Source organism: Tupaia chinensis, unplaced genomic scaffold (assembly GCF_000334495.1).
Source record: "Tupaia chinensis unplaced genomic scaffold, TupChi_1.0 Scaffold143913_1, whole genome shotgun sequence".
NCBI lineage: Eukaryota > Metazoa > Chordata > Mammalia > Scandentia > Tupaiidae > Tupaia > Tupaia belangeri.
This window is the reverse complement of record NW_006203764.1, coordinates 1,687,497-1,699,123: the sequence shown is the minus strand read 5'-3', so window position 1 is coordinate 1,699,123 and position 11,627 is coordinate 1,687,497. Positions and strand designations below refer to the sequence as shown.

Here is an 11,627-nt window from a genome sequence, read left to right as displayed (position 1 = left end):
ACGGGATAACTCCCAAGTGCTGCACCATCACCAGACCCTAGGCATGAATGTGTTTACTGACTTCTTATGACAACCCTGAGACTTAGGGACAGGGACGCCAAGGCAGAGTGGGTCGCTTACTCAGGGGCAGAGTCAGGATTCACCCCAGCCATGAGACTCTCCTCTCTGTCAGAGCCTGGAGGGGGGCCTGAGGCCGTTCCATGGCCCTGCACCAGCCTTTCCTATTGGGGATTATTGCCCCTAATTTGACGGATGGGAAAACTGAGGTGCAGAGTGGTGGAGTGACTGTCCAAAGTCACACAGCCCCACAGGGAAAGAGCTGTCTGTCTCTAAAACCCAACCTCTGTCCAGAACAACGCGGGGCAGGCCCCAGAAACCCAAGGGCAGGGGCTGTGGCCCACGGCAGGCGCTGTCCACCCTTCGGTCTGCAGCCAAGCACACGCCGACCCCTGGAACTGGTTGCATCAGCCCCAAGCTCACTGCAGAAGCCGGACTGAGGAAATGAACACTCAGCTCTTGCCCATAGTGAAGGAAATCACCATTTTCACATTCATGAGACCCCAAACCAAGAACTGTCTTTCATTCACGCAGGCTGCGAATACTCTGCGGGCACACCCTGCCCTAGCACTTGGGTTGCAGCAGAGACAATGATGGAGCTGCTGTCCCAGTGGGCCATGCAGGGAGGCAGCAGGGGCTTGGGAGGGACCTGGGCTTTGGCAACAGCTCAGGGTGCAGATCTTTACTCTAGAATCTAAGCAAACAGAATAGCTTTAGAGTTCTCCTGTGTCAGATGGGGTAAAGCTAATAGCCTTCGAGTGTGTTTGAGAAGATGGAGGAAGATTGAGAAGAGAGAGCTGGGTGAGACTACAACTCTCACTGCCCCATGTTTAGTTCCTCTCTGGTCCTATGATGGCCAGCAGGGGGCGGGGCTGGGCTTATGTCTGCTCTGCCATCCCAGGCTCTCCTGGGCTCAGAGGGCCCAGCCCAGTCTTGCTGCTCAGCGGGGTGTCTGAAACACACCTGAAAAGTCTGTCCAAGGAAGCCTGAATGGTCCAGGTCATCTCGGGAGGGTACTTAGGGCCAGGGGCTCCCTATGGCCCTTTTCCACTTGAGAAATGGCTGCCCCAGCGTGTCCCCTGGTGCAGAGGCTCACTGATTGTGCAAACACAGGAAGTTTTCTCCTTCAAAAGGAAACATGCAAATTGGACTCCTGGCCCAAGGAGAGGTCTGGTCCAGCCCCTGCAACCCTTGCCAGGTGCCCTGTCCTGGTGGTCTGTCATGCGAGGTCTCAGCAGGTCCCATCTTCAGAAGTCATGGTGTCAGGACCAGCAGTTAGCGTAATGGCTATGTCGCTGAACTCCCACGCAGTCGACCGTGGGTTGAGTCTCGGACCCAGTGGCTTAAATTCACACCGGGCACATGTGCGTGCGTGCCCAAGATCCTGAGAGGAGAATGGAGGAGAAGGGATTGTGGCGTGGCCATCCCCCCTGGGGGGTGATTTCTCACTTTCTGTCTCTCTGTCTCTCTCTATCTTTCTGGAGAGCACACACATCCTATAGCAAAAACCTTTCTGGAAAAAGAAAGAAAGAAAGAAAGAAAAGAAAGAAAGAAAGAAAGAAAGAAAGAAAGAAAGAAAGAAAGAAAGAAAGAAAGAAAGAAAGAAAGAAAGAAAGAAAGAAAGAAAGAAAGAAAAGAAGTCACGGTGTCCAGGACTGCAAATGGGAGGCTGGGCAGGTTCTGGTCAGACCAGCAGAGACCTGGCTCTCTCCAGTTCCACACCCCACCATTCCCTACAGTGGCACCCAAGAGACATCCCTATCTGGTTTGTTGGGGCACTGGAATTTGCTGCCCTGGGTCTGTCTCCACCCCTCATTTTGCAGGTGGGAGGTTGACTGAAGCCCAGTGAGGGGGTGGGTGGCTTAAGTTCACACAGCAAATGAGGGGCTGAGACCAGGCCCACCAGCGGTTCCCCAAGCCTTCCCAAGCAGCAGGTAAACCTCCACGCACTGCTCACACTTTCTTGGAGTTTTCCAGGAGAGAAGAGGGGTCGGTGACTGGGAAGAGCTGAGCCTGCTGGTGAGGTTCTTCCCTGGTGGAGACGCCACTGTCCCGTGGGTCTGTTCATTAATCATTACCCAGGGCGTGTGGTAGGCGGTGCCAAGGGCCTTGTTTTTTCAGTCTTCTAGAGCTGAGACGGCCACCCACAGAGACCTTCCAGGACAGACTGTGCTGTGAGTAGCCCTTTAAGACAATGAGATGGCGGAGACGCGAGAGGGAGGGTGGCCAGTTGGTGGCCAATTGTCCTGCTTCAGCCCAAACTGAGAGTTCTCCAGGAACACAGGACTTCCAGTGCTAAAATCAGGAAAGGCCTGGGTAAACAGGGGTGGGTGGCCACCTCCCCAGAGGTGACACATGCTAAGACCCCTCCATGTGGCTTTGACCAGCCTTCTCGCTACACCCAGGGTGACTGGTGCCTAGGCCCAGAGTACCCCTCAAAACTGCAAAGCTAGCTCAAGGCAGCATTCTTCCCGGGACCCAGGTCTGCCAGCCCCCACTCTCAGTGCCTCTGGAGGGCTTGTGACAGGGCTTGTCACTGTGGCCCACAGAGAAGGACGGGAGTGTGGGAGGACAGGGTTTTTCCCAGGCTGTGAGAAGCCGTGGTGGGGAGAAATGCTGCCCCTCTTACAACGAGTTTCTTTCATCAGCCCACCTGCACTGGGATGCTAAGCGTCCACACTGCACAGGGGTTTAAGCGTCCACACCACACAGGGGTTCTAAGCACCAACGTTTTTCTCAGCATCTGTTCTACAAACTGTCCCAACGTGCTTCTCATCTTAGAAACCATTTTCCTGCCATTGTGTCCGACCCTCTGGCCACCTGGAGGTCAGTAGAACTGGCCTTCCTCTTACCACCGATGCAGCTGAGGGCAGCGGTGAGCAAAGGGGTCCGTGTGTGTTTTTAAGAGAAAACTATCTTTAATAAAGCTGAATACAGCTTGGCCCGGGGCCCTGTCTGCAGAGTGGGCAATGGAGAGGGTCAGCCACTTAGGAGCCGCTCAGAGCGCCCAGCTCAGGGCCCACCCCTGGTTTGTGGGTCCAACCCAGCCCACCACCTCTGCACTAAGAACACAAGATACAAGCCCTAAACATAAAAAGGATATATATTACAAATATAAATTGGGTAGATGGTTGGAAAAGTATGAGAACACTATTTTGTGGCCTGTGAACATTACATGAAGTTCAGTGTCTATAAACATGGCCTGACGGGCCCCTGGCTGCCCCGCTGTCGTCTGTGCCACTCCCCAGCTGCCGTGGCCGGTGGAGTTGGGGCCAGAGGCTGTGTGGCCTGTGGCCTGTGAAAGCACAGATGGCACCATCGTCGGTAGACGGAGTGCTCTGACCCCTGGTCTGAAGTCCTCTGAGGGGGACTTGATCGACGGTCGAAGCAGTGGAGGGATGAGGGGCTGCGGGAAGACACTGCAGGGCATGCTGGCACATTGAACGGGGTGGTGTGGACAGAGCCTGAGAGACAGAGGGACGGAGGAGGGCTGTGGCTGTTTGGTGGAGCCAGAGCAGGTCTTGGGGGGAAATCAGGGCACCCAGACCGGCCTTGGGGCAGGTTACATTCATTGTGCACGAGGGAGCAACCTCACCCCTGCAGCCTCGGACCAATCACTGACGGACTGTACAGCGTGGTGAGGGGAAGACCGGCTCCATCAGCCTCTGTCCGGTGAGAAGTCGAGCACGCTGGCACGCAAGTGCTGTGTAGACTGCACAGGGGACCACGGCTCTTTGCGGAGCAGACATCTAAACCCCCTTTGGTCTTAGCACCCTGGGCGGGGCCCCTGGGCTAATGAAGTACTGCGTGCATAAGAAAAGCAAGGTGGGGCCAGCAGGTGTTGTGGTGATTAAGGCGCTGGACCCCCACTGGGCGCTGGACCCCCACTGGGCGCTGGACCCCCATTGGGCGCTGGACCCCCATTGGCCCACCATTGTTTGAGTCCCAGACCTGGTGGCTTGAAAGTCATGCCAGGTGCGTGTGCGTGCGTGCCCAAAATCCTGAGAGGAGAATGGAGGAGAAGGGACTGTGCCATTGTCATACCCCTGGGGGGTGATTTCTCACTTTCTGTCTCTCTGTCTCTCTCTATCTCTTATGCAAGCACACTCACCCTATAGCAAAAATCTCTCAAAAAAAGTGAAAGAGAGAGAGGAGGAGAGAAGGAGAGAAGCAAGCTCAAGTAGCGCCAGTCTGAGTCTGGAGACCGGGACCAGGCTTGGTGTTTTGTGGTTGGGTGATTTGGTTAAGTCACTTTACCGGAGCCTCTGTTCCCCGTCTCTGAAGGAGAGTGGACTCCGGTGTCCTGCAGTGCCCACAGAGAGAGAATGAGATTGGGGGGCGGGCACAGGGAGTGCGTCCTGTCACTAGAGCACCGGCCACAATCACACTGTTGTCACCACACCATGGGAGATGCTGGGATTTGCCTTCCTCACACCCACCTGTGGGAGCTGAGGGTGCCCTCGCCCCGCTGGGTCCCGTCCCCTGCCCTGCCGGGGGGATTCCCTCCGTGTCCTCTTTCTTCCTAGCCCTGCCAGCACAGAGGATGCACCCCTCTGACTACCTCCTGCTCCTCCTGGCCGGACTCCTGGCCCTTTCTCCTGGTCAGCCGCACCCTGAGTGTGATGCCGACGGTCGCACCAACAGCTCCTGTCAGCAGGCTCCCGGGGTGAGGGAGGGCTCCCCTAGCCTCAAGATCGCCCCTGGCAACACCGACTTCGCCCTCCGCCTCTACCACCTGATGGCTTCCGAAGCCCCCAGGGAGAACATCGTCTTCTCCCCGCTGAGCATCTCTGCCGCCCTGGCCATGCTCTCCCTGGCGGCTGACTCGCACCTCCAGGCTCAGATCCTCCAGGACCTGGGCTTCAACCTCACAGAGATGTCCGAGTCTGATGTGCACCGTGGCTTCCAGCACTTGCTGCAGACTCTCAGGCTCCCGGGCAGCGGGCTAGAAACCCACGTGGGCAGCGCCCTGTTCCTGAGCCAAGACCTGCCGCCCCTTCCGAAACTGCTCAATGACACCATGGCCTTCTATGGGTCCAAACTCTTCCACACCAGCTTCCGCAGCAGCGTGGGTGCGGTCCAGCTTATCAATGAGCACGTCCAGAGGGAAACTCGAGGGAAGATTGTCAACCTGGTCAGCAGTCTCAGCGCGGACACCGAGTCAGTGCTGGTGAACTACATTTACTTCAAAGGTAGGACATCACGGTGGCCCCCAAGTCACTCTGCCCACTAATTCGGTGGCCAATGAGGTAGCCAAAAAAGAGCGAGTAGGTTGGGTCTGGTAGGGTCAAGCAGCATTCAGAAGATTAATGGCTGAGTACTATAAATACACACACACACACACATAAAATGACTTCATTTTATTAATCACTATTATTCTTCTTTATTTGCTACAGGGTACGTGTACTCACCAGAGAGAGGGAGAAAGGAGAGAGAGAGAGAGAGAGAGTAAGCTGCCAGATCTGGGACCCCAACTGCGGATGGCCTTGTAGGAGTCCTGCACTTTAACCACCCTGCCACCTGCTGGCCCAGAGTACCATATATTTAAGACTGTAACATGGAGGGTTTGGTCCCTTCCTGTTTGTAGATATGTTTTCTTACTTACTTGTAAATAAGGAAATGTGAAAATGCATAGAGACCGTGATCAGGAGTTGAACTGCTGGCTCTGTAGCTCACCCCTCTCACCAGTGTAAACAGGTCAGCGTTTTCACTCAAAGAAAGGATGAGTGGAGTCTCAACCTCAAAGGCTTGCTTTGGGGGTCGAGTGATCTAACCTGTCTGTATATACTCTAGAAGAGGGCCTAAAGCGAAGGGCAAGCTCCAGCCCTAGGACAAATCCCACTGACCACCTGTTTTTGTAAAGAAAGTTTTATTGGCACGCGGCCATGCCCATTCATTGACGGATTGCCCCTGGCTGAACACTCCGTGGCTGACTGAGCGGTCACGTCCTAGCCTGACTGGTGGCTAACAGTCTCCAATACTGAGTATCTCTACACACTTGTTTTCGTCTGTAGATCTCTGACCATTAGACATATTCAATAAATAGTCCCTGTAATTATTCTAACAGTAACAATGCTCTTTTTTTTTTTTTGAGAGGTTTTCGCTATAGGGCATGTGCGCTCACCAGACAGACAGAGAGAGACAGAGAGACAGAAAGCGAGAAATCACCCCCCAGGGGGGATGGTCACACCGCAATCCCTTCTCCTCCATTCTCCTCTCGGGATCTTGGGCACACAGACACATGCGCCCAGCATGAGTTTTAAGCCACCGGGTCCGGGACGCGAACCGCGGTTGACTACATGGGAGTCCAGCGACATAGCCATTACGCTAACTGCTGGTTCCCAACAATGTTCATTTTGAAGACTTAAAAATATATGAAGTATAAAAGAGAAAATAAAAATGATCCCTGTCTTAGTTCATTTTCTCTTGCTGTAAGAGAATACCACAGACTTAAGGGCCAAATGATAAGATACAACACTTTGCTAAGAGAGCCCACATGGGGAGTTCATAGTTCAAGTCCAGAGAACCCCCCTGAGTACTCCGGGCATGGCCTTGCCCATGATCCAGGGCTGGCGGAGGCTGAGGTGGGTCTCAATGCCAGGACTCTGCAGGGGGTCTGTCTCTCCATCTCTCCCTCATGGAGGAAAGCAATAGGTAAACTTACACAGACACACACACACACACACACACACACACACACTCAGAGTGCGTAACTTATAAAGAAAAGAGATTGATTTCTTATGATTCTGGAGGCTGGGAAGCCCAAGGGCATGGTGCCAGCCTTTGCTTGGTATCTGGTGAGAATCTTCTTGCTGTGCTGTAACGGGCGGAGAGTGTCAAGGGGGTGGGGAGTAGAGGGGAGTGTCTATCTCAGGCTCAGGCCATCTTTTCTTTCTTTATAAAGCCACTAACCCACAACCGGCCCGCACGGGGAAGTGTGGGCTCGTGCCTGGACACCCTGAGCATGCACGTGCACCGACCACCCACCTGGCCGAGACGGGGAGTGTCACAGTGTGGAAGCTCTGCAGGGGTCTTTTCCTCTCTCTCTCTCGTTTTCTTTTTTGTGTCTGCGCCTCTCTGTCATGGAAGATATAAATGAATGAACTTAAATAAAAAGCCATTAATCCCATCATGGAAGCCTCACCCTCAGGACCTCATCCAACCCCAATTCCCTCCCAAGGCCTTACCTACAAATGTCACCAACCTATGAATTTAGGGGTTAAGGTTCCAACACAGGAACTTTGGGGGTACACATTAACACCATAGTAACCCTCATCCTACCACTGTGAGGCAACCAACGTTAACATTGAAGCATCTTTCCTACCAGTCTTCTGCACACGCACACGCACGCACGCACGCATGCACACGGAAAGCACAGTTGATAGTTCAGTGTGAGGACAGTGTTCTTCAGTGTGGCTCTGTCAGGGTGCCGTAGAGACGCTGAGCCACTGTGTGTCGGGGCAAGGGGAGAGCTGCAGGAGTCAGACCATACCTGGTTGTGTGAGGGTCTGCGGAAGTGAACGTCTGGAGGGACGGAGAGTCGGAGGGCGGAGATACATCTTAAGAGCAGAGCCGTGGGGACTCTATGGTGGGCATACCCAGCTGCCCAAAGACCTCCAGGAGAGGCAGCCTGTGGAGAGGCCCCTGGCTACCTAATGGCCTGGGACGCTGTGGGTCAGGCAGGCAGGGAGGGAGAAACAAGCCTGGAGGTGAACAGGGAGGAGTGGGGCACACGGGGCAACACTGCCCTCCCGTCATCTCATCCGACAACAGCGCCCTTCGGAGAGCAGGGCAGTGTTGCCCTGGTGGTGCCGCAACCCCCTCACCTACTGTCCTCTGGGGATGTGGGGCATGCACATGTGCCCTGCATATCTTTCGAGCCACCAGGTCGGAGACTTGAACCATGCCACTGGCCATGTGGGATCCAGCCACCTCGCTAGCCCGCTGCCTCTCATGTTAAAGTCTAAGTGAGTCCTAGGGTCCATTCTCCAGGCATGCCAGGTCTGGAATGGCCTAAATGAGGGGCCAGGTGGCACGGTGCAAACGTGGTTGGGGCCGCGTGGAAGAGGTCCTAGCTCGCAGCCTTGAACACACTGGGTGTGCATGCTCACCTGTAATCTGAGCTGAATGAGGCTGGGGGCGGGGGCACAGCACAAGGACCCTGTTGGGCCTGCTTGTCTCTCTGTCTCTCCCCCTGGGTCTCCTTTCTCTCACAGCCCAGAGCACCAGGAGGCAGTTCCTGGCAGGGGTGGTCTTTGTAACCCGCCAGGCCTTGTGCTTCTTTCTGTCCCCCTTAGCCCTGTGGAAGAAGCCGTTCAAGCGCTCGAGGACCACTCCCGAGGACTTCCACGTGGACGAGCACACAGTCGTCAGGGTACCCATGATGCTGCAGGACCAGGCACACCACTGGTACCTCCACGACAGGTACCTGCCCTGCTCGGTGCTGCGGCTGGACTACACCGGGGACGCCATGGCGCTGCTCATCCTTCCTAACCGCGGCAAGATGCAGCAGATCGAGCAGGTGCTGACCCCGGAGATGCTGATGAGGTGGACCAGCCTGCTGCAGAAGGGGTAAGGGGTGCCGCCCGGCTGGGCTGCGGCTCTGCCCTTCACCGGGGCCTTCTGGTGAAAGACAGTGGGCCAGCCCTGTAGCCTCGTGGTTAAGGGAGCTGGATCCCACATGGCTGATGGTGGTCAACTCCTGGGGGGCTGTGCATGCCAAACTCCCAACCAGATGGAGAAATGGAGGAGAAAGAAAATACAGTGGGGTGACTGTGGCCCATTGGGGGTATGTTCTCCCTCTCCCTCGGTTTCTCTATCATGCTCTGGTGAGTGTGCACGCCCACTAGCAATGAAGGAAGGAAGGAAGAAAGGAAGGAAGGAAGGAAGGAAGGAAGGAAGGAAGGAAGACAGGAAGGCAGGAAGGCGGGCAGGCAGGCAATGCCCAAGACAAGGAGGGATTGCCAAATTACCGAAGAGCTCTCACTAGCTCTAAGACTTTCCATGGGTTTCTTTAAATAATGGACTCTCCTATTAAGCTGTTATTTAAAATAGTTCACTCATCAGGGAAAACAGGAGTGAAGAGTCCTGGGTTCAAGGCTTTGCTCTCCTGCTGCCCAAGCCTCGGGTAGGAGGTGTTGCCTCTCCAAGGCTCACCCTGTGCAGTGGGCAGTGGCACCTCCGTCCAGGGAGGCTGGCTGGGCTGACACAGGAGGCTTCAGGAACATTCCACCCAGACGTCCGAGGAAGAAGCAAAGAAGTTCCACAGTCTTGGGGCTCAGAGTGGAAAAAGTCTCCAGTCATGTATAAGGAAAGGACCCCAGCCTGGGGCCCCACATGGATGGAAAATTCAGACCGCTTGCTCGTGAGGTGGACGAAGACAATCCAAAGAACTCAGCTGGTTCCAAACCAGGAACACCCAGGCCCACCCGAACCAGGGGCACAGCTGCCACAGAGGAAGACCTGCGGTTCTCTCCCCGGGCATCTGCACCCCACAGAAGACGAAGACGACATCCACAGACAAGGGGCTCCCCAGGGCAGGAGACCTATGCACAGCAGGCCGTGGGGCTCAGGAGTCCCCTCCAGCCACTGTGGGCCCTCGACTGGACAGGTGGCCTGAGTCATAGACACCTGTGGGACAGGTCACGTGGCACAGAGCCCGCTACAGAGGGCTGGTGAGAGCCGGTCGGCAACCCTGTTTTTCAGGACTCCCATGTTTTAACTCGATGCCTCTTGCAGGTATTTCTACAGGAAGCTCGAGCTGCACTTCCCCAAGTTTGCCATTTCTGGTTCCTATGAGTTAGATCTGATTCTGCCCAAGCTGGGCTTCACAGACCTGTTCTCCCATCGGGCCAACTTCTCCAGCACCTCCCCTGGGCTGAAACTGCAGGCATCCAAAGTAAGTCCTCTAGGCCAGCACCCCCTGACCTCAGCAGGGACCTCGGCCCTCAGGAGCTGCCAGGTGGTGGGTATCGTCCTTGCCTCCACCTGGCTTCTCGTTCATGGGCTTCGGCTTCCACCAGCCAAACGCCAGGTGCTGTGTGGCGCTCAGTGCTGGTGAAACAGCAGCGGCCGCTCCCTGCCCTTGGAGAGCTCTCCCAGCCATGGCAGGGAGATGGCGACTAGTCAGGTCATGGCAACAGAGAGGGATAAATGCGGCAGTGAGGGCGGAGGGAGAGGGCTGAGGCGGGCTGGCTGTGGCTGTGTGTGGTGGGGCCTTCTCCGAGGAGAGAGGGAGACTGCACACTCAGCTTAGGGAAGCAGAAGCGCATAGAGCCTCGGGCTTGGGAGTGTAGATTTAGCTCTGCCTCCGTGACACTGGGAGGGTCTCAGGTCTGCGAATTTATTCTTCTCATTTGTACAGTGACCTCATAGGTGGCAGTGGGGTGAACTAAGTGACTAGGGCGCTCGGGGCAGGGTACAAGCTCACTGATGACAGCTGCCATCGCCCGTCACAGAAGGCCACCCAGCTCTCCGCACGCACTGGGGGAGACCTCGCGAATTGCCACGCTGGTGCTGGTCACCAGCTCTTTCTCCTTCTCTTGCCCGGGCACTGCTCACGTCGTGTTGGAGACAACCCTGTGATTTCTCTCGCAGAGTTTCCACAAGGCCACCCTGAACATGGATGAGGTGGGCACCGAGGCCGTAGCAGCCACGGGCGTCTCCACCGTCTTCACCTCTGCCTGGCACACTCACCGAGTCCTCTGGTTCAACCGGCCCTTCCTGGTGGTGATCTTCTCCACCAGCACCAAGAGCGTCCTCTTCCTGGGCAAGGTCGTCAACCCCACGAAGCCGTAGCTGCTGCAGGATGCTGGTCTGTTAGGGAGCTCAGAGGAGAGGGAAAGGCCAGAGTCAGGGCAGAAGCCTCTGACAAGCGGTGGCGCTGGGTGGTACCGGGATGGACACGGACTGGACACGAGGCTCCCCGGGGCTGTGAGACCTCGGGAAGACCAGCTAACCTCTAAAGTTTCTGCTGCTGTAAAGTGCAAGAAACCCTCCCGGCGTTGTTGTAGGGATTAAACAAGACGGTGGCATGAAGGCCAACTCCGTGCGCTACGTAGCAGGTGCTTGTTAAGTGCGTCCTCCTCCCGCCCTCGGGGTTGCCTGTAATCTCCCGGTTTCCCAGGGCCCAGACACAGGCGAGGGGCTCCAATCCTGGTGGGCTGTCAGGGGTGTGCAGTGGTCGGCCAGCAGCCCCAGGCAGTGGCCTGGATCCAGAGCAGGCGTCGAGAAGGCCCTGGTGGCAGAGAGCACCGACCACAGCAGTCTCCATGGACACGGGAACTAAGGCTCCCCGAGGCACTGCACCCTCCTGTGGCCACAGAGATGCACGGTGTCTCCACCAGGTGGCCATAGTCAAGGCGGCGTCACAGAGGCAAAGAGGGAACCGGAGCCATTTTCACATCTTCCCTCTCCTGCAGTGGTGAGCTCTGGGCCTGCAGGCCGCGCTCCTCCCCCTGGGCACTATGGGTGGGCCCAGCTGAGACCATCTGAGTACCTGCAGCGAATTCTCTGAGTAGTGTCCCCCGGGGTGTGGGAGTAAACCCCCATCCTCTCCCACAGGCCCTGGC

The 11,627-nt window shown here is 56.1% G+C and overlaps 1 protein-coding gene across 3 annotated transcripts; it reads left to right on the top strand.

Moving 5' to 3' along the window:
• The first annotated feature begins 2,135 nt into the window (after window positions 1-2,135).
• SERPINA4 (serpin family A member 4) lies at window positions 2,136-11,116 on the top strand. 3 transcript variants are annotated; one of them, XM_006165375.3, is made up of 5 exons: window positions 2,136-2,231; window positions 4,584-5,249; window positions 8,355-8,628; window positions 9,796-9,955; window positions 10,654-11,116. In XM_006165375.3, exons 2-5 carry the CDS (start codon window positions 4,601-4,603, stop codon window positions 10,852-10,854), a joined length of 1,284 nt encoding a protein of 427 aa, XP_006165437.1. In that variant the 5' UTR covers window positions 2,136-2,231; window positions 4,584-4,600; the 3' UTR covers window positions 10,855-11,116. The 3 variants fall into 3 exon arrangements, with proteins under 3 accessions (XP_006165437.1, XP_027622886.1, XP_027622884.1); XM_027767085.1 differs by lacking the exon at window positions 2,136-2,231 and adding an exon at window positions 2,839-2,883; XM_027767083.1 differs by lacking the exon at window positions 2,136-2,231 and adding an exon at window positions 2,840-2,932.
• The last annotated feature ends 511 nt before the right edge of the window (window positions 11,117-11,627 follow it).